The following is a 20,738-nucleotide window of genomic DNA, read 5'->3' as shown; positions in this document are numbered from 1 at the left end:
AATTTCTATTTGAATTTTTCCTAACAATTACATGTATCTACAACTTTCCCCTGAAACTTCCCAACTTTTATAGAGTACCAAAGTGAATACATGTATATCATGCATACAATTATATGTGTAAAAGGCATTACCGCAACAACCAGCGTGGAACCAGCGCACGCACGCGCTTCAACCCTACACTGCCTGGTTCAAAATGACATCACAATTCCGTACTTTATGTTAATTTCTTTCTTTTAAAAAACATCTCAACGTTTCTCTAAAAATCTCCAAATATCAAATCCTCAAAAATCATTCACTCATGAATGCACTTGCATGGACCCAAGGTTTTGAGTAGAAAGTACAAGCTATGATGCTTAGGAAATGACAGCACTGCGTTGGCAGAGGCTTACAATGCTGGAACTGAATAGAACTGATCCCTTACTCAGAAAGAAAACAACAGAGTCACATTTGTCAAAGAAGGGATTGACCCCATAAAAAAATGTAACTCCACTCCCCTTGGGGCTGCGTCCAAGCAATGCATCAGAAATTGAAAAAACAAAAAGATTTGAGGGAATAAACAGATTCTAACTGAGCTTTCACACTATATAGGACCGTCACGGAAGATGACCTGTGAATACCCATCTTTGAAATCAAGTCTGGTTGGTTAATGCTTACACATTTAAAACAGCCATTACAAGTGCACCATTTTAACAACATTTCACTACATTTGATGATGGCTCCCCTCCCTTGGCATGAGAAATTTTGCCCTTGGCAAGGGAAATTTTGCCCTTGGCAAGGGAAATTTTGCCCTTGGCAAGGGAAATTTTGGAGTCTCTGCACAAAAAAAAGATGTTGGGACTCTTGGACAAAAAGAGTATACAGTTAAACCTTGTTAATAAGAGGTCTTTTGGACTTGGGAAACCACCTTGTTATAACATGAACCTTGTATTTATCTCCAAACACAGGAGTCGGCCCAGCCTAATACTGTTTAGGGTACGAGAGACACGATTATGTGACCAATCACTTCCCATGGCCGATTTTGCCGGTGCTGTTGATGGCTGGATGCCTCATTTGCAAATCGGGCATGAAATTGGAAACCGCTCATCCGAGACATCCATTGTCTCGGTAGCCATCTGCCATCCTGCTAACTCTGTGACCTAAAACGAATCCGGATGTTTACCAAGAGCCTTCTCTGCTAGCGGCCAAAGCTACCCTAAATGCCACCAACTCCACCCACAACAAATACAACTCAGTGGGCTTTTCACTGACATCTGTTAAGTGCACAGCTCATGCAGTTGAAGATGCTTTTGCGAAATGAAGTTTAATTCCTACAGAACTCAGTTGCCTTTCAAAGTGAAGATCGGTGGTCCCATTTATAGTTCACGGTAAACGTACATCGTAACAGAAAGCTAAAATTGAAATGTATTTTAGTATGTCTATTTCCGTGGGTCTACCGTACATTTGCAGACCTATGGATGATGAAATTGACGGAGAGCAAACGAAATACATGTACGTAAATGAGCACTTGGTCTGCACCAATTAAAAGCTGGTATTATCCATGTGACTTTGCAAAGTTGTTATCAGAATACGACCATTTCACAATAGTGCGCCACCTAGAGTTTGCAACACGCTGGCCAATCATAACGCGCGAAATTTGTCGACCATTTCCAAACGCGCATTGGGTCGACAAATTTCGCGCATTGTGATTGGCCAACGCGTTGCAAACTCTTGGCGGCGCACTATTGTGAAACGGCCGTATTGCCTCCCATCTGATTTTCTTATGTGCTATACACATGCACATTATCCATCATCTATTACGACTTGGCCCAGGATAGCTTTGAGGTATTCTGAATATGGAAATATAACTTTGAGGTATTCTGAATATGGAAATATAGAGTTTATAGCATTCTACACATTTAACACACGTCTGTGTTGGCCACTGAAAAATAAATAGTGCTTCTGAGCAAACACTGAATGTCTTGATATGATGTGGATCTCAGCCCTAAATGTTTACGTACCTACATGCGAATAAACACTTCGTGCACCCGTGTCAGTTCAGTACTAGTCTACAGTTCATTTTCCACGTGCACAAGATTTTGAGCGGAGAGTGGATCGGCCATTACCGACTTCTTTTACGCTATTCACGAATCACATGGTACCATTTCATGACAGAAAACTACAGGTATTTCCCTAAATTTTCTGATAAAATACCGACGGGCTCTCACCTTTGCTCTGACGTTTTCGTACGACACCGGACTGACGACTGAGAAACAGATGAGGAAAATATCCTGGAAAGAGACACCGACAATCACTTTTTAAAATTCAACATAAACCTACAAGGTCCACCTTTGGCACGTTGCAGTTTTCTTGGGAGTATTCTTCCGGCAAGCAATGAATACTTTACAGTGGAAGATTATCTGCCCTGAGTAGGACCAAGAGAGGGCGCCATTTTCCTAGCAACAGCAGAACCGCATACGGAGAGAGTAGCCCACACTTCAGAGCGAATGTTCACCATGTGTGCCATGCAGCAGTTGTGTGCTGATTGTCCATGTGCACTGATGGTATAATCTGCCATCTTGGTTCCAACAATTGAAACATCCATGTCGCGACCCTCCCTAAAAACAGCTGTTCTTCATTATGTATGCGCGTAGAGACTGTGTTGAGACCAGAGAGTGATGTCTGTTTTGAAATTAACATGAATGTCCAGTTTAATGTCTAAACCGATGGGACAAAAGTGTCTGGTCCAACAACTTACTGTCTGTGGATAGGACAGTGGCCGGAGTCTGTCGTAGTCTTCCTGTCCCGCCGTATCCCATAAGCCCAAGTTGACTGGCTTGCCGTCCACCATCACATTGGCGGAGTAGTTGTCAAACCTAAGGAAAGGAGCGGAAGGTACCAATTCAATAGCATGGTCACATCGGAGACCTTGATTTAGAGACAAAAACAATCGTCACTGCTAAAGATATAGGTTATTTTCCGTGGGCTTCCCCTGCCTGTTCAAGTGTGAGGTGGCCTACCTCACTGATTTTAGTGACCCGTCAGGCTTTTCTGTTTAATTTTACCACCTCACACTTAAAAAGTTTTAAATTGTTCAGAATGGTAAATGGGACAGAGAATACAAGACCGATTTACTTCAGAGAGGAAATATAGAGTAAATGTACGATTAGACTGTACAGAATCTATATTAGGTCTTTTTGAAAACTCTTTATTTTGTTCCAGGTACTAAAATTTTTGGCAAAATTTGTTTGATCACCTCACACACATCAATAGCCATGGGGAAACCCTAGCTGGCTGGCTATGAGCAGTACATGTAGAATGCTGAGGTTCCACATATCCATTCATATATGAGTGAAGCTCCAGTCAAAGATTTTATAGGTTGGTACCTTTGATCAAACATTACCAAACTCAACACCAACGCCCAATGGTTACTAGACAATGATGGAAGCCAGTATTTAGTATTTAAGAAACTACATGACTACACGCAAGAAAGTACATTCCTCTCCTAAACGTACCAACTTGTATCTCAAGCCAGTGTTGTGTTTGAGTCCATCCCAAGTCTCCATAGGTCTATCACATGTCATTCTGTCTTAAGCCAATTCACAAGCTATTCAAACGAACTCTGATGAGAGAATTCTTTTGTCACCGTTCACCCTGTGACTTGTGACTGGCCTTGTGAAGGGACTTGTGACTGGAATTGTTAAACAACTTGTGATGGACTTGAATACATACAACACTGTCGTGATCTTCAAAACAGTACCAGCAAACTGACAAAATTTTCCCCGTTTCTGGCAATGCTGATTGTAATCTACTTAGTTTGACTTTCTTTTACAGACGCAGACTTTGGAGATGCCCAGCAGAAGCAAACCTAACAGTCCTTTTTTATTCTGAGAAATCAGGTTAGGGTCGTGTAGAGTCGATGATTTTCCGTTTTGAAAATGGGTATTTTCCGTTTCCTAAAATCCTGAATTCTGCTTCAGAAATTCAAATTCCGTTTCATACCTTCGTAAGCATGAAATAGGAGAGCAAGTTTTAAACTATGCATGGAAACCATTTGCCCAACCACATCGCCCCCCCAAGAAAAAAACAAAACAAAAATAGCAACAATATTGTTTGGAAAAATTCTGCAATGTTTCGAACTTTTTTATAATTTCTGTAGTGAAAATTAAAAAAAAATTCCAGACAATAAATACTGCACACCCCATCCCCTTGATTTCCCACCGGCGCGTGATCACCAAAAACTTGCTACAGTTAATCAATGGACAATTCATGTGCTACTCCTCATGTATGAAATCAGATTACATACATGTACATGTAAGTGAAGTCACAGAGTAGGTCTTGCATGTAACAGTCCTTGATTACAATATGTTAATATTGGACATCGACCCGCCATTTTATTTGGCAGTTGTGTGACAAAATTCATAGAGTTAAAATTAAATCTGAGCCTTAAAATGTACGTTTGTGACTCAAAACTTCACTCTTTATTGAGCACTTCCGAGGGTCCATTCAGCCATGGTACACCAAGCTTACTGGCTTTCGTTTAATTCAAGAAATATGAAATTAGTCTTCTGTTTCGCTGCCGCGGTTTTATCGTTTCTCCATGCGGTACTAGCCTCGTCTCAAGGCGTCCATGCAAATTCACAGACTAAATTCCCCACGTGTGCCACTGTCATATGTGTGAGTAAGAACTTGTTTGTGCCTTGATTTCATTGCTAGTACGGTGCGCATGTGAACGGCCAATGTTTGTATACACAATGTACTGTACCGCGCCGCTGCTGTGCCAGCTGCCACTGCACAATTGGGGCCCACGTACGCCATAGCACTTTCGAGTATCGCAACCGGCGCAGCGAGAACGGCCCAATCATGCAGTGGAGTGGTGCAATTTAGCAAGTTTCCAGCGTAATTTGTTCATTAAAAGCAAGCATTTGAAAAGGCTTTGGTAGGCATTTACTTTTTAGTACTTTGCAGAAAGTTTTCTTTACTTTTTAAGCCATTCTTAGAGGGAAATTTTGCAAGTTCCGTTTCAAGCAGTGGATGCCGTTTCAAAGTGTTGATTCCGCAAATTCTGTCTGTTTTCTGCGATTGCAAAAAATTATTGGCTCCAGAGTGGTTCTTTCCTCACCTTCCATCCCTGCAGTCAGGGTTCAATACCCGGCTCGGTCCACATGTGGATTGGGTTTTCAGTCCCAACCTGATCCCTTGGATTTTACCCAGACTATTCCTCTGGGGTTTTCCCCCCACCTTTAAAACTGCAACTGCTTCTCACTGTCTCCTCTCGACAGACTTTTCAGGCTTGCGAGCTACAGTGCCTCGGGGCACTTTTGAGGAATCGTTCGTGTCAATAACAGAAATAATAATTGTTGGTGTCATGTTTGAGCTAATGTACACATGCTCAAAATGATGTGAATAACAGGAAAGGATCATTACATGTTCTGCCACCAAGAGTCTTCCGAGTCGCCCATTACAATGGACCTGTTTGCATCTGACATAGAATACACAAATGTGTAACGTCCTCGATAGAGCACCGGGCACACAATGCCATTTGTCAATCACAAGCCGGCCGAGGTTACCTACAATTCACCAGTGAGGGAGCACTTGTGCACTGACTGGATATCTTTTGTACTTACACTGTGGGGATGTACTCTCCAGGGAAAGCATTGGTTGTGTAGCTGATCAGTAGACACGTCTTACCGACGGCCCTGGATGGATAGAACAGAAATAAAGGCATAGACATGGTGACTAATTATCAGGCTAACTTTTTTCTTTGAAAGCTACTACACAGTAAAGCCTTCACAGCAGCAGTCTAAAAGCACGGCACCTCCACCATGCAACCCTAACTGGACAAATCACCAATACCTCCCCCCCAAAATCTCATGCATCGTGCTGCAAAAGTATACTGCAGGCTGAGAACATTTGATACCACGTTTAAACTAGGAGAACATAGCTCTGATAAAACCTTCCACTTTTTGACTGAGATTACTTTAACAAGGGTAAATTTCTTCAACTTCCACTCCCAAACACTCAGGGAACTTCCCGATGAGGGGGAAAAAAATTGTTCTTAAAGTGGCTTTGCATGCGGTAGATTGATGTGAAGTGTCTTCAGTGTTGACTGCCCAGCAGAGCTCAAGTCGGAATCTCATCACATTCATGTCAAATGAACGTAGTCATATCCAATCACCTGGTCGCTATATCGACGTATCAAAAGTCAACATCCTGGATAGGGACCCAAGGTATTTTGAAGGGTGTAGGAGGCATTGTACATCAGAGCGTTTGGACCATCACTTAAGCCCGACGAGGGGATGGGGCATGGTATAAACTCTCAGGAGTCTATGATCTGGTGCATTGTACATCAGAGCGTTTGGACCATCACTTAAGCCCAACGAGGGGATGTATAAACTCTCAGGAGTCTATGATCTGGTGCATTGTACATCAGAGCGTTTGGACCATCACTTAAGCCCAACGAGGGGATGTATAAACTCTCAGGAGTCTATGATCTGGTGCATTGTACATCAGGGCGTTTGGACCATCACTTAAGCCCAACGAGGGGATGTATAAACTCTCAGGAGTCTATGATCTGGTGCATTGTACATCAGAGCGTTTGGACCATCACTTAAGCCCAACGAGGGGATGTATAAACTCTCAGGAGTCTATGATCTGGTGCATTGTACATCAGAGCGTTTGGACCATCACTTAAGCCCAACGAGGGGATGTATAAACTCTCAGGAGTCTATGATCTGGTGCATTGTACATCAGAGCGTTTGGACCATCACTTAAGCCCAACGAGGGGATGTATAAACTCTCAGGAGTCTATGATCTGGTGCATTGTACATCAGAGCGTTTGGACCATCACTTAAGCCTAACGAGGGGATGGGGTATGGTATAAACTCTCAGGAGTCTATGATCTGGTGCATTGTACATCAGGGCGTTTGGACCATCACTTAAGCCCAACGAGGGGATGTATAAACTCTCAGGAGTCTATGATCTGGTGCATTGTACATCAGGGCTTTTGGACCATCACTTAAGCCCAACGAGGGGATGTATAAACTCTCAGGAGTCTATGATCTGGTGCATTGTACATCAGAGCGTTTGGACCATCACTTAATCCCAACGAGGGGATGGGGGACGGTATAAACTCTCAGGAGTCTATGATCTGGTGTTGGGATCACATGTTCGCAAGCTCACGGATGCAACATCAGGGACATCCTGCTGTTGAAGACCAGAGTTCTCGGTCCAAAATTTCAGGTACAGATTCTCTTGTATTGCAAACCGAAGTTTAAACATTAATTCTACAGTGGACTCTCCCTACAAGAAAATTTAGGGGACCAGACAAGTTTGTTAAGGTCAGGACTTTTGTTTTAACAGCATTGGACAAACAGAAAAACACACAAGAAATTGGTAGTTTCAATACTTGCTTTTTTAGCACTTTTTTTTTGTTATGACACTGTTCTTATATCCAGAGCAGACTTTATAAGAGAATCAGCGGACTTCCTCATCCCTATAGAACATCCCTGAAGCTGTCATTTTGAAATTTCCCAAACTCTGATTGAAAATCCCAGTGGAACTGCTGATGTAGATAAGTGAACCAAACTAAAATGGACCCTATATGGAAAGGACTGCGTCTCAACAAACACAGGGTAATCACGCTGAAACATCGCAGCCTAATTCTGGCCCTCGATCAGATAAAGTCCGTCAATTGCTCCGGGGGACTTGAGACAGGGTGGAAAAATTGAAGGGACACGGCGCACGTGCACACAGACATGGGAACACACTGCGGCATGAATTTCTCCCTACCCCAACAGATAAAAGTCTCAACTGGGGGCGCTGGCAATCACAAATATACTGATGGACTGTTGGTATCTAAATAAAACACCAAGTGATGGTATCAGAGTCTAACCATAAACCCCCTAAGGTTCTTAGAGCTACACGCTGATAACTCATGAATATTTTCCGCACACAGTCAAAGGACACGGTAAATATTTTCTTGGGCAAATATGCAGGTCTACACAGTATTGGTATACGTGAACTGTGTGCTAGCCTTTGGTATGAATTCTCAGCTTCTCCTGAATTTTTCATCCATATCGGAAGGAACAACTGAGTTATGAGAAGGACGTGTGTTCAGAAGGTTGATATGTATGTGTGCACAGGTTCTGAGGCCATTTTCCTTTTTGACATATCTGCTTTCTAGACGTTTCCGCCACTTACATGTACATGTTACATGAATATGTAACACATGTACAGGTCCCTGCATTTCCCAGTTGCTGTTTTGAGCATTGAAGTGGGAAAACAACATGTCGGGAAATAACCTGCTGGAAACTGATTGCTGGAAGCATGACTAATCTGAACTATACAACTTGTGACAGTTTGAAAAATCAACTTTCCTGGCAAAATCTGTCTCAAATGCAAAACTGAAGACCTTCGGGTAAATCTACATGCCTGTAAATCTAGACTTGTTTGCAACAGAAAAAAAATATATTTTGGGGAGGGGATTTGGGGAAGTCATAGAATTTCAGAGAAATTACCGGTACTTTTGTAAGAAACATACATGTACATATGGACACTCATGTACATGTACATGTATGCATCTCAAACATCACTGGAAATTTTAGCAGGATTTATTGGGTGAAAGGAAATTCCGGTTATGTTGATAGCTGAAACAAGTTGCCAAATACTGAACATTTGAAGCAAGATATGGGACGGAGAGCACCCCCCTGCCTTTGTGTTGGTCATTGTTTGATCGGAATCTCAGGAATTCTTTACAGATTTCTAGGGGGGATGTGTTAGGTAACAATAGTCTAGAGTGTGTATAGGGATTGGACAGGTAAGGGGGGTACCCCTCAGTCCCATATCTTGCCTGGTATAATACTGAATTCTGGATAAAACTCTCAACCTGCGTGTGTTGTTTACCATTTTTTTACCCATTGCTGTAAATAAACAATTAGCATATTCTTTTCTTCCCCTCAAATTTTCTTACTGGATGTGTTCACACGGGTTGACTTTTTGGGCCCCAAAAAGAATGATTTCTTGGTAAAAAATGGGAAAATCAGTTCCTGCCTCACACCCAAGCACAGACCACAGGCAAATAGCCTACACGTAGAAATATACATGTAGTGCATGTCAGGAATCTCCAACCAACCACTGCTTCAAGGGTAACTGAACTATGATAGATTACAAGGTTCCTGAAGTCTGACTAGACATGCAGTCACGGTGACACACTAAACAAAGGAGATGTCCCGACCTCTGACCCCACGAGGTCGTGCTCCAGTCAAGTGGGTTCACCAGTTCCATCCCACTGGAATGTCTGGTTGCCCCCCCCTTTTTTTCAGGCCGCTGTTGCGAAATCCCCACAATCTATTCCTTTGAAAGGTACAAATCTGTGTGTGCCTTATGTGGTTACTGCAGTAAAGTGAAAGATAAACACAGTCCACTTTTTCAATGGGTGACATATATATGTATATCATACTACAGTGTTTCTGACAAGTTCTTTTCAGCCATTTTAATGTTATTTCCTCATTCTCAGGGACACATGTACACATGTGCAGGCGTGACATACATAGTGTGGACCTCTGCACAAAATAAGTCCACATAATGTAGGGTGAGGACTCGTACACGTCCACACAATGTTCCCCCCTCTCTGAAAAACAGTTTCAGAGGCAATTTGGGGTCAAGGTTATCCATGGCAAGATGAAGAGGAACAGTCCACGAAATCATCATCCAAAATCCAGCTCGAAGGAGTTATCCTGGTGGGAGAAAAAGGAGCATTTTCTGTGCACACTGTGCACTTAGTGCTTATCCGAAAGCTAATGGAAAAATTCATAAGCTCACTCGGGTGGGACTCGAACCAACAACCTCCTGCTTACTAGTGCAGACGTCATAAACCACTCGACCACTGAGCTTGCCGGGGTTGGCTGGCCGGTCCGAAAACAAATTTTTTCATTACGTGTAGCTCTCGGACAAGCGCTTGAAAAAACACTGTTAATGAATATGTCGTTGTAAAGGCAAAACCTGTAATTAAAATATATGCAAGTTGTTTGCACTCAAACATCAGGCCAAACAAAAAACTCTGTGTTTCTGGTTACCTGACCCGACCTAGAAACTCCAGCAGAACCTACATGTATATCTGTTTAGTCGACAAATCAATGAAATATAAAAACTTATGGTGCCCTGCCCCAAGCCTAAGTTTGTGTACATCGTCCTGTACGTTGTATTGTTTAAATTTGGAGGGGGCATGAGATGGATGGCTCTTGTGTGTTTGTCTTTCAACAACCAGCTGCTTTACTACTCAATCACAGTGCTGATATGTAATATTGACGAGCACATGTACAGTAGTAATCTGACACTGACTTAGTACCTGTTACAAATATACACGCCCCCATACAGACAATCATCCGACCCTAATTTTTTTTGGCTATACAAATTTTGAGTAAAAAACATTATTTTACCCAACCAACCACCGTAATTTATATTTCAGTGTAATAGGAAACACAAGTAAGTTTTTGTTTGGCCTCACAGTGTTTGAGGCTTTATTAATTATTTGAAATCATATCATTCCTACTCTGTCTGGTATGCTGAAATAAAGAGACATTGAAATATTTTGACTGGATGCTGTCATTATAGTACATGCACGTGCAATGCCATCTGTGTTTCTGTCCAGATTTGAAATTCCAGAGCCAAAATCGGCAGGGGAAGGGCATCCGAAAGCGGAATGCTTTACATCCATGGTCAGATATTTTTGAACAGTAACGATGGTTCCACATGTACAGTGCTTGACCGATTTAGGGAAACTTGTACATACATACATGTACAGGTAGGCAGCAAATGCACTCCTTCCCTTGTAAAATAGATTGATTCCTTGTGCAAAACAGAGGGGGGGGAGACTGTTACATCTCAAAATAAACTGTGTAAATCACGCCGACTGTGCCCAAGTCCATCAATAAATCTTGCAAACTGTCCGTTCCAGTTGGCAGGCAGATGTAGCCAGCACGGTAATTCTTGTCAGTGCAGAATGTTGGAATACTGCAGTATGTGAACAATGGGACATTTTCAACTTACAGCAAATAATTTCCCCCCTCCCCAAAGGCTGTTGAAACCCAAATCAATTACAAAAAGTACATGTCCATTTCCCAGGAGGGGTTCCCCCCCCACCAGGGCCCAAGGCATGATGAATATTTGGGAGATTTCATATTTCAAGAGTTTTCAATATTTCTTGTTACTGTTGATCTGCCATATGTATTTAGACGGAATCTATTCAGCTCTCTACTTCAATCCTTCACACTGCTTGATACCCAGCGGAACGTACCGTAAATATGAGACTTGAGGGTGAAAATATTGGTCCATGTACAATCAATGTGATGTACAATGTACTTGCGATTGATTTTAAGCGCGCGTAATTTATGGGCCTGTGTTTCGGAAGTACATTGTGGCTCCAGCGACTTCTGGTGCACATGTTCATGTGCGGTAACACGCACCATTAATGTGTCCCACTGCCCTATATTTCTGCATGTCTGGGATGACTGCAAGGCTCAACGGCGCCCGCCTGACTGACTACATGTACATGTAATTACGGAAGGCCTTTTACTGAATCACGGCTCGGCCTAATCAGTGTACTGTAGTCAAGTACTCTTCCATGAGTACATGTACAATGTACAGTATTTGTACTTTGCCGTGAGTATGAGTATGATAAGGCACAATTTTCAATGAGAACTAGTTTGAATACTTTTCAAGCAGCATGAGTACGTTTTCGTGAGTACAAGTACCAGTGAAAGTATGGAAAAAAGTAATGAGTACTGCAGCACAGGGACCAGATGTGTCTGCTTTTCACCCCTAGCTCCGTGATAAGTTTTGAATGTTCACTGCTGGAACTAATTTTTTTTTTTTTTTTTAAATTCTGAGCCTAAAATTAGACACATGTACTCAGCAGAAATGGGTGTGCAGTAAGTGGAACGCTCTCAATTCAGATTTTTTTTAAAATCCAAATTCTGAGCCTAAAATTAGACACATACTCAGCAGCAGAAATGGGTGTGCAGTAAGTGGAAGGGCTCTCAATTCAGGAATACGAGCGTTTCACAATAGTGTGCCTCCGTGAGTTTGCAATGCGTTGGCCAATCAAAGTGCCCAAAATCTGTTGACCGAGTGCGTGCTTGGAAAGGGGCGACAGATTTCACGCACTGTGATTGGTCAACATGTTGCAAGCTCTTGGAGGCCCAGTTCTGTGAATCGCCCGTATTCCACGGAAGAAACTGAAACCTGAAGTTGAAGAAGATGCTGAGATATGTGGGGGAAAAAAAAACACCCTTTAGTAGCTGTTTCCTCACTCAGCACATTTGCCGTCAGCAAATAATGCATCTGCCATCCTATTTTTTTCCCCAACTTATTACAGCTTGGGCAGATTAGATGGTGCGAAGGATCACATAGAAAGTGGGAATAATGCACACACACGGTGTACATATTTACACTAATGCAGATCAAATTTCTCTGTGATCACTAGGCCCACTGAGAAGTACACAATTTCTACGACAAGCGCTGCCCACGGGCACACACTACCATAGCAACAACATTTGTACAATATAAAGCAGTAGTTTTTCTTTTTCTTCCCAATTTTCACTTGCGGCTGAATACACACTCATCTGTAATATGAGTAACGCATATGACAATACATGTGTACATTTATACAACAATGCACTAGAACAGGCACACAATCTATTATTCACATAAGGTACCCGTGGTGTTGTACAGTATCAAATTATAAAATAGCCCAAGGTACACATGTAGATCTGGACAGTTTGGGTTTTAAAAGCAGGAAGAAATTTAACTTTTACCCTAACAGTACCGGGCGTTGTTTGGTTTAGAGTACTCAGTACTACAAAATACCAAGTAACACTCTGAGCCTGAAGGACCTAACGCTACAAATTACTATTTCTGGCTAGGTTTATTCCATTGTTATTCATACAGAGAACAATGAAACTATGCACTCATAGTGCCACAGCACTGTATGGTACCGGTATATTGTGTTCTCTATTGTATTTTATGGCTTCAGAGAATAATAATGTCACGTCCTCTTACAAGCGACAGTGCTGAGTACTACATTTTACTACTAAGAAGTACGCCGCAGCATTCGGGACCGTTAGGGTTAAAGAAAAGTTGTAGATGCATGTCCAATGCAGGAAATCTGTGTTTATACAGGCTCATGTTTAGATTCCCTGCAGTAAATGCCCTCAATTGCTATTTAGACAGGTGGGAATTAAAGACACAGGGAGGTATTGCAATACGTGAGCAATTTCAAATGGAGAGGCATTGACATGACTTAATGAGGCTTGATGAGTCAGTAGCATGACTATTGGTTGGATCCCATTTGACATAACCCTTTGGCTTTTGTGGATTATCTAGGCCTCATTTGTTACTTTTTTCTTTTCTTTTTTTACGTCTTTCCATTTTGTACACGTACCTTTTTGGTTTTTTCAATTTCTGAATGAATTGATGTGTATCGATGTTCCACGCGAAATAATTAACCCTGCATGAAACCTTGGGGCGCCATTCCCAAACTTTTGACTAAATTTTGAAAGATTCAGAGTTTCAGACTGCGCATGAAGTTGGCCCGAACAGCTTCACACACACTGCAGTACCAACTGTACATGTACATACATGTACACTAACATAGAGTCCACATATTTTATAGAGACCCTAAGCAATTAGCACAGCAAAAGGCACGATTACCTCAAAAGGAAAAAAAGTGAGACAAAACTTAGTGACGCAACAATGCATGCGCGCACAACCATTAGCACGACCACGGTGCGTAAGATTAGCCATATTTTTGGCTTTAGTACCGGGTAAGAACAACTTTTCTGCTGTTTTTAAAAATGAAGTGCAAGGAACTGGGGCCCAGCCGCAGGCTGACTTCCAGCCACTTACGTTGGACTGGGACTCCAATGATTGATAGCTGAACATACATGTACCTAGATTCAACTCATCACACTATGCAGTTACCACTGAGCCTGAACTTCTGGGTGGTGTATTGTACATACAGTGTTTATTTGTTGGCCACACCAGCAACAACATTAGTATAGAGGGATCCCAATACGGCGCTTTTAGCGTCGATCTGCGCACTTCTGCATTTGAAAACGAGGCTGTTTGTGTCAGCTTCAATTCTTAATATGATCAGACAATTGAAAGTAAGGAGTCAAGACACAAAATACATAACGGTATGTTAAATTCAGACTTTTCAGGCTAAAAATTTTTGTTGAAGAGTCTTTCAGAATGACTGCACACGTGAAATCAAAATAAAAAACAATGTCAATTAACCACGAACTAACGTACCCGCGATGGCTGTGTATCTTGTGCAGTGGGCGGGGTTTAAACTGAAGTGGTATCACACTTACGAACCAGGTACTGCATATACTGTGTCGACTCCGCGGGCGCGCGCGACGAAGTTCAACACAGAAAGCCTCGGTTTCGATGCGGATATGCGCAGACGGCGCTAATGTGAAATCCCTCTATAGAAGTATGTACACATAAATGGCAAGTTCATTTATGTGTCAATGACAAGAAAAGGGCTACATCATGTGAATATTTCTACCAACAGAGGTACATGTACATTGCATGTATACCAGATACATGTACATGTGCAATGATAGGGTGCCCCAAACATGCAAAGCATGTTTACACAATTTATCAGATGTCCATGTGGCAGCATGGGGCTGGAGACTGTCTCTACCTCCATGAGAAAAAATTCATAGTGCAGCGTTGCATCATTACAGCATTTGAGTAAGCAATCTGGGGTGACGGAAAGTTTATTCTTCCATAGTACATGTACAATGCACCTGTGAAACCTCTGAAGACTGCTTTTTGTCAGAAACCTGTATTATGAATACATACATATGCATGAGTCCATCTTCTGCACTTAAAGAGAGATGTAATTGATATGCAAATGATTTGATTATAGGTCCATGTTCTTAATTCATGCATTGGCTTTTCATTTGTGAACTCGAAGGAGAAAACAGAAACAATAAGATGAAAGTTCATGACAAAGTACCAGTCTATTCTGATAAATGATACCACACGTCTTGTGAAACCACGGTGCTTTAAGCCAGATGTTGAAACGGTTTGAGAGGGAGGTCTGGAATCCACACCTATCAGAAAACCAGCCTGGTAACATTTCAATCAACGATTTACAATTTAAAAACAGATTTAGCCTTAGGGAACAAGATCGAATGGCTTCCTTGGGAATAAGGTCTATTGCAAGCCATGCATAGTGTACAATGTACCGTATGTACATGAAAATGTGTACAGTGCACGATATATGACCAGTATGTTTGTACTACACTAATAGTACAATTCCAGTCAGTGGCAATGGGTAGGCCTTCTCTGTGTTAACCCTCACCCTCCTCAATCCTCCAAAATCCTTCAGGCAGTTTGGGAGGATTTTGGAGGATTGAGGGTGAATGGGAAAAGTGCATGGCTTGCATGCTGTGTGCGAAGGTCGTGGGTTAGACCTTGTATTGTTCTTGCTCAGTCATACATAGATTCAGCCCGATATTTCTTTTGAGTCAACCCCACTGCTCAAGAATGCCGTTTGCACTGCCTCAACATAATGACAGGAACTGCCGAAGAATTGTTAAGGATTGCGGCAGTCGGCACACACTTCCAAGTAACATTTCCAAGAAATTTTGGAGGATTGAGGAGGGTCCCTAGTAAAAAGGGCTCAGGAGGGTTAATTTCTGTCGTTAGGAAAGTCAGGAGTAATGACAAAATGTGTCCCAGTCGTAACATTTTTGGTCCCCATATTGCCTATTATTTCAACATGTGCGTAATCCCAATATACCAGGGTACATGTTGAAGTTTGCATGGGCAAGCCATCTCGGCGTCAAGGAGACAATGTCTTGGGGGAGGGGGCTCTGTCCCAAGAATGTTTTCGGTCCCCACAAAGTAAGTGAAACACGGTCTCGTGTGTCTGCCCCCACAACTAATGTACTTGCGTGGGCTGCCTCACGCAAGCACCACATATTGTTTCCACTCATAATCATGCCCATTTCTGATGAATAATGCGCTATCACGAAATGAATCAATGGCTTGTGTACACAGGGACATTGTGCCTCCAACCACAGACATGCATGCACTGTACAGAGGAGACATCCATCCATCATGTCCATGCACTGCAGCTCAACTAGAGCATGTTTACTGTGTATATTGCATGCCTGTAATAGGCAAAGTACATGAGAACAGGCGTGGGTCCAATGTCCAAGGCTATACATGAACGTTCATGGTCTACATACCGGTACAAGTATTTTCTAATGTTATTCACTAGAATTTTCTGACTTTTTTTACATGTATATCAAAGTACAGATACAGTTGATGTGGTACTTTTGCTTACAACCAAAGCATACCACATAGAACAGTCAGGATACTGTACAATGTACATGTATGTCCGCTGAACTTTAGTAACTGGGCAGAATGGCAAATGGATAACCATCTGAAAGTATCGTTGAATGTTTCAAAGAACTGTTCACATGGTAAAGAACGGACAAGGATTTGAAGAAATATTACTTGTATTGTGTCTAAATAAAACAGCACGAATTTTATAAATCAGTCTCATGATTGCCTGCATAAAATACATGTACATGCGCATGTGCATACATTCAATATCAACTTCATGTACATGTACAATCCATGTGCACATTAATTCATAATAATTGGTGCATACTTGCAAACTGCGTCTCATACTCTGATCCTTTTCTTAAATTCACACATTGCAGCTGTATCCAAGCAACTACTGGGTATGTATACGCTGGACAGCAAAAGAAACTTGCCATTTCTGTCCAAGGCCACACATGAAAATTCACTCCATAGAAATAAACAATTTTTGTACACAGGTATGCTGCGATACCCCTTACTAATCACACGCCCAAAAGCAAGTGATTATCTTTGTAACAAAGAAGAAATTGACATGCACAGCAACTTGGTTACTGAATCAAAAGTCACACACAAAAGCGCTCTCTACCAAGCAAAAATGACCCATGAATGGACAACATTTTAAACAACCAATGACAAAGTGAACACCTGTTTTGTCAAAATGATGTGCATGAGTGGTTTCTGTATAGGGTTGCCATCCTTACTGACTATGCATGCACATTATTGAAAAGTAATGATTGTGACTTCTTTATTTTGTCCTGTGACATTGATTTCTGCATAAAACTTAAGGCTCATTCTGTTACATTCTACGTACATACGTACAAAGGTGCATGATCAAATGATTCTCTGAGTACTGTTTATTAACTCTATTCTGTCCATTTCTATCTGCCACAAACTGCGATTTCTCTATTCAGCTCTGAGGCATGTGTGCGCATTAGTGTCATAATTGCTTTTTTACTAGCTTGTGAGAGCTCCTGTTTTCTGCTTTTCTCCCTTGTTGGGGGGTGGTCTTTTTTAACCTGAGGCTCTGGGCAGAAATTTGGTGGAGGCACTACAAACCGTCTTTGTGTTCACAAAGCGAGAACAGGGACAACCTTGTCTCGCTCGGCCCGGCCGTGGTTAATGATGCATGGACGCTCCCTCCCTCTGGCTGGGGAGATGGACCCGCATCCCACTGTCACCTGGGTGATGCGCCTCGTCAGATGAGAGGAAATGGTGGGGTGATAGAGGGGAACTGTGTCAGGGGGGGATGACTAGAAGCAGAGGCTAAGAATCTGGTTCATGAAAATAGGTCGTCATTCATTTCAACCTCTTGTTAGGGCTGAGTCAATTCAAATAATTTACTATTCGAATAGTCGATCTTCAATTTGATCAAATATCCGATTATTCGGTCGTACCGACTGGCAGTTTGTTGAGGAACAAACCATAAAAAATCAGTGGCAGTAACGCAAACAGTTGTACATGATAATGACTGTAATAACTTCTCACATCTACCAGTATTTCCAGCCACAATTTAGCAAGATTTACGAGACGAATTGTTGAAAGTGTATATTTACATGTACTTTTTAAATTCTTTAATGATTAATGTACCTTTTGAATTGTTGTAAGGCTTCTGTGGCTTTTCATTTGAATCTGCTCGGACCGAGCCTCCATAGTGCAATTATTTCTCATTTTAAAACAAACAAAAATTCTCCCTCCCTTTTCATGAATTTGCATTCAAATATTTAAATTAAAAAAATAATATTTGACTATTTGATAATCAGTCGAATACTCAGTTGTTCAGATATTCGGTACAGCCTTACTTCTTGTCCACACACCAGTAGTACTGCCAGGCAAATTCATGTATTTCAAGCAACCAATAGCAACTTGCTACGGATATACAAGATTCTACCTACCCGGTGTGATTACAGTTGCCTTATATCTGACCACACACCAGATGGTTCCATTCCACAAACTACACTGTACCAACAACACAATCTTTACCTTGAGCGATTTTCTTTCTATCGCTCAATTCATCCAATACAGTTTCCACATGATTCTAGTGTACATGTACATACATGTACATGTATGGGCCTGTGTGCGCACATCAATGTACTCTCACATCATGGCTCCTTGCATCTAATCACACAGTATGCAGTCACAGGGCATGGATGGCACATTACTATACTTCATTTAGAATTTCAAGGTCTGCCCGTCATTGACACTTTGCCTCAGATGTATGCATTTTGGGGCTAATGAACTGTACACTGCCCAAGTCTAAGTGTTGATAAAATTTGTAGGGGAAGGCTTCATTAATGTTTAATTCTTTTTTTAATATTTTCCTTTTATGTCTTTTTGCAAACACAATTCCATCCATCCAGTAGAAAGTGTAATCGAACCCTTAAAGGTTAAACATAGGTCAAAAAGTCTCAACCCTAAATGTGTCTTCAGATACACTACATGTACAGTCATTGATAACACGGGACCCCTAATGCATCATGACAGCCAAAATGGGTCTCACTGCCTGAATTGGGTGAGCTATCATTTCTATTTTTCAGAGTGGAAAAACAATTCCTGCTACACTACGTAGAAATGTGTGGAGAATTTTCAAAAAAACTTAACTACTGAATACGACATTGACAACCAGGAAGCAACCTTCATGGAAACCAATTTTAAATTACATGTACACAAAAATGGACAAAAAATTTGGACAAAAATTGTAGAAGTAAAGTAAAATGTCACCCTATGACCTCTGCATGACTTACGCTGTCCATGTGGATCGTGTTCGATTTCAAACCATTTAGAATTTCTCGTAGAATTAGTTCTTTTTTAATTCAAAGAGACAAACATAACCCAAACACAACCTTGCATGTATTTCAAACACATGGGTGCATATCAACTTACCCCGGTATCACGTAAGACACCTGGTCGAGAGAAATGTGCACATGTGAATATTTCAGTTCGTTAAGCACTGCTTAAGTGCATGAATTGCTTGCACAGAAAAACTGATTTATGACACACGCGAATGAAATGTGGAAACAGAAAAACACACAAAAGTCTCTCTTGGTGAATGGTTGAAGTGTTTGCCCAGTCTAAGTCCTCTGAGCTTGTTTTCATTAGATATGCGTGTGTCTGGCATGCCAAAATGGCTGGGGCAGGCTCTGGGTGTTCCCCAGCAGCACACCGCTGGGTGAAATGACAGGGTTGGGTGATTTATCAGATCGGCATATTTACTCCCAGAGTCAACATCCATGGGGCGGGGATTTGTTTTGATGTGGAGAAGATAACATTCTCTCTCCCTGCCAGATGGTCCACTGCACACTTACTCATTGGGGAAGATCAAATGTACAGTGTACATGAATTTACTGGTAGGATTGGATTATCTGAGCTTTTATGTAATATTACTTTGTACAGTTTTACTACCAAAGTCCATTTACACGGACGAAGTGGTAAACTCAGACTGATGACGGAAAGCGATATGGCCCACGCCGCCATTTTACACAATTTACATGTACATACAGGGTGAAACCCAGTTTGCATATTACATTACCGATTTACAACAAAAACAGCTTCCTAATTGGAAAAACTGAAGGCATTCCGTGATGAGAAAGCGTTCAACCATGCCGATCTGTCTGTGACATTGTGTTTAACAGGACTGCTGATAAAAGGGCCGTGGTTGCGCTGTCTGAATGCGGTGTCTTTGAAACACTGCTCGGGTTTCTAAACACAGACGTTTATTGCCGGTTTATTATGTGGTTTGTCTGTCTTCGGTCCAACCACTGCATTGTAAAAAAACACTCAGGAATAGTTTTAGCCCCATGAACTTTTATTATTGCTAATTTGTGTCAACAAACCCTGATCCCAACCAATCCCAGATTCTTCAAAATCCACAATGTTTTGGTGGGTTTTGCAAGACTTACCCCAGCAGGGCTCAATCCTCCAATTTCAATATGATATCACACACCCTATGGAAGGCACACGTCCAGTACATACGGTACATGTACATGTATGTACACTAATTTACATACATGTAAGTACATGTACAGCCCTTGGATGTGACACATGTACATGTAAGGGTAGCAATTATTTGATTAATTAACCCTAATCCTCCAAAGTCCTTTTCGGCAAAGTGGAGGAATTTGGAGGATTCAGGGTGTATGGCAAAGGTACATGGCTGATTTCGAAGGATGCCATATGTAAAGGTCTTGGATTAGACCTTATGTTGTTTGTGCTTAGTCAAGCACAAATTCCACCTGATATTTCTTTTGAACTAACTACACAGCTCAAGAGTACATGTACCATTTGCACTGCCTCAACATAATGACAGAAATTGCCGGAGGATTTTGAAGGATTCAGGCAGTTAGGCACACCTCAAAATGACA

General features: G+C 41.6%; 1 protein-coding gene across 1 annotated transcript in view; it reads right to left on the bottom strand.

The window, feature by feature from the left end:
- LOC110979724 (ras-related C3 botulinum toxin substrate 1-like) overlaps nucleotides 1-20,738 on the bottom strand; it is a 35,510-nt gene that overhangs the window by 11,806 nt on the left and 2,966 nt on the right. The window contains exons 2-4 of the mRNA XM_022235765.2: nucleotides 5,604-5,675; nucleotides 2,735-2,852; nucleotides 2,205-2,267 (exon numbers count right to left, since the gene is read on the bottom strand). Of these exons, the coding sequence (XP_022091457.1) occupies nucleotides 2,205-2,267; nucleotides 2,735-2,852; nucleotides 5,604-5,675 (253 nt within the window). The remainder of the gene's footprint in view (nucleotides 1-2,204; nucleotides 2,268-2,734; nucleotides 2,853-5,603; nucleotides 5,676-20,738) is intronic.

The sequence above is a fragment of the Acanthaster planci genome, linkage group LG07, assembly GCF_054643075.1.
Source record: "Acanthaster planci isolate LZ-2023a linkage group LG07, COTS_SCS, whole genome shotgun sequence".
Lineage (NCBI taxonomy): Eukaryota > Metazoa > Echinodermata > Asteroidea > Valvatida > Acanthasteridae > Acanthaster > Acanthaster planci.
Note: the sequence above shows the minus strand (reverse complement) of the source record. Positions and strands in the feature narration are given on the sequence as shown.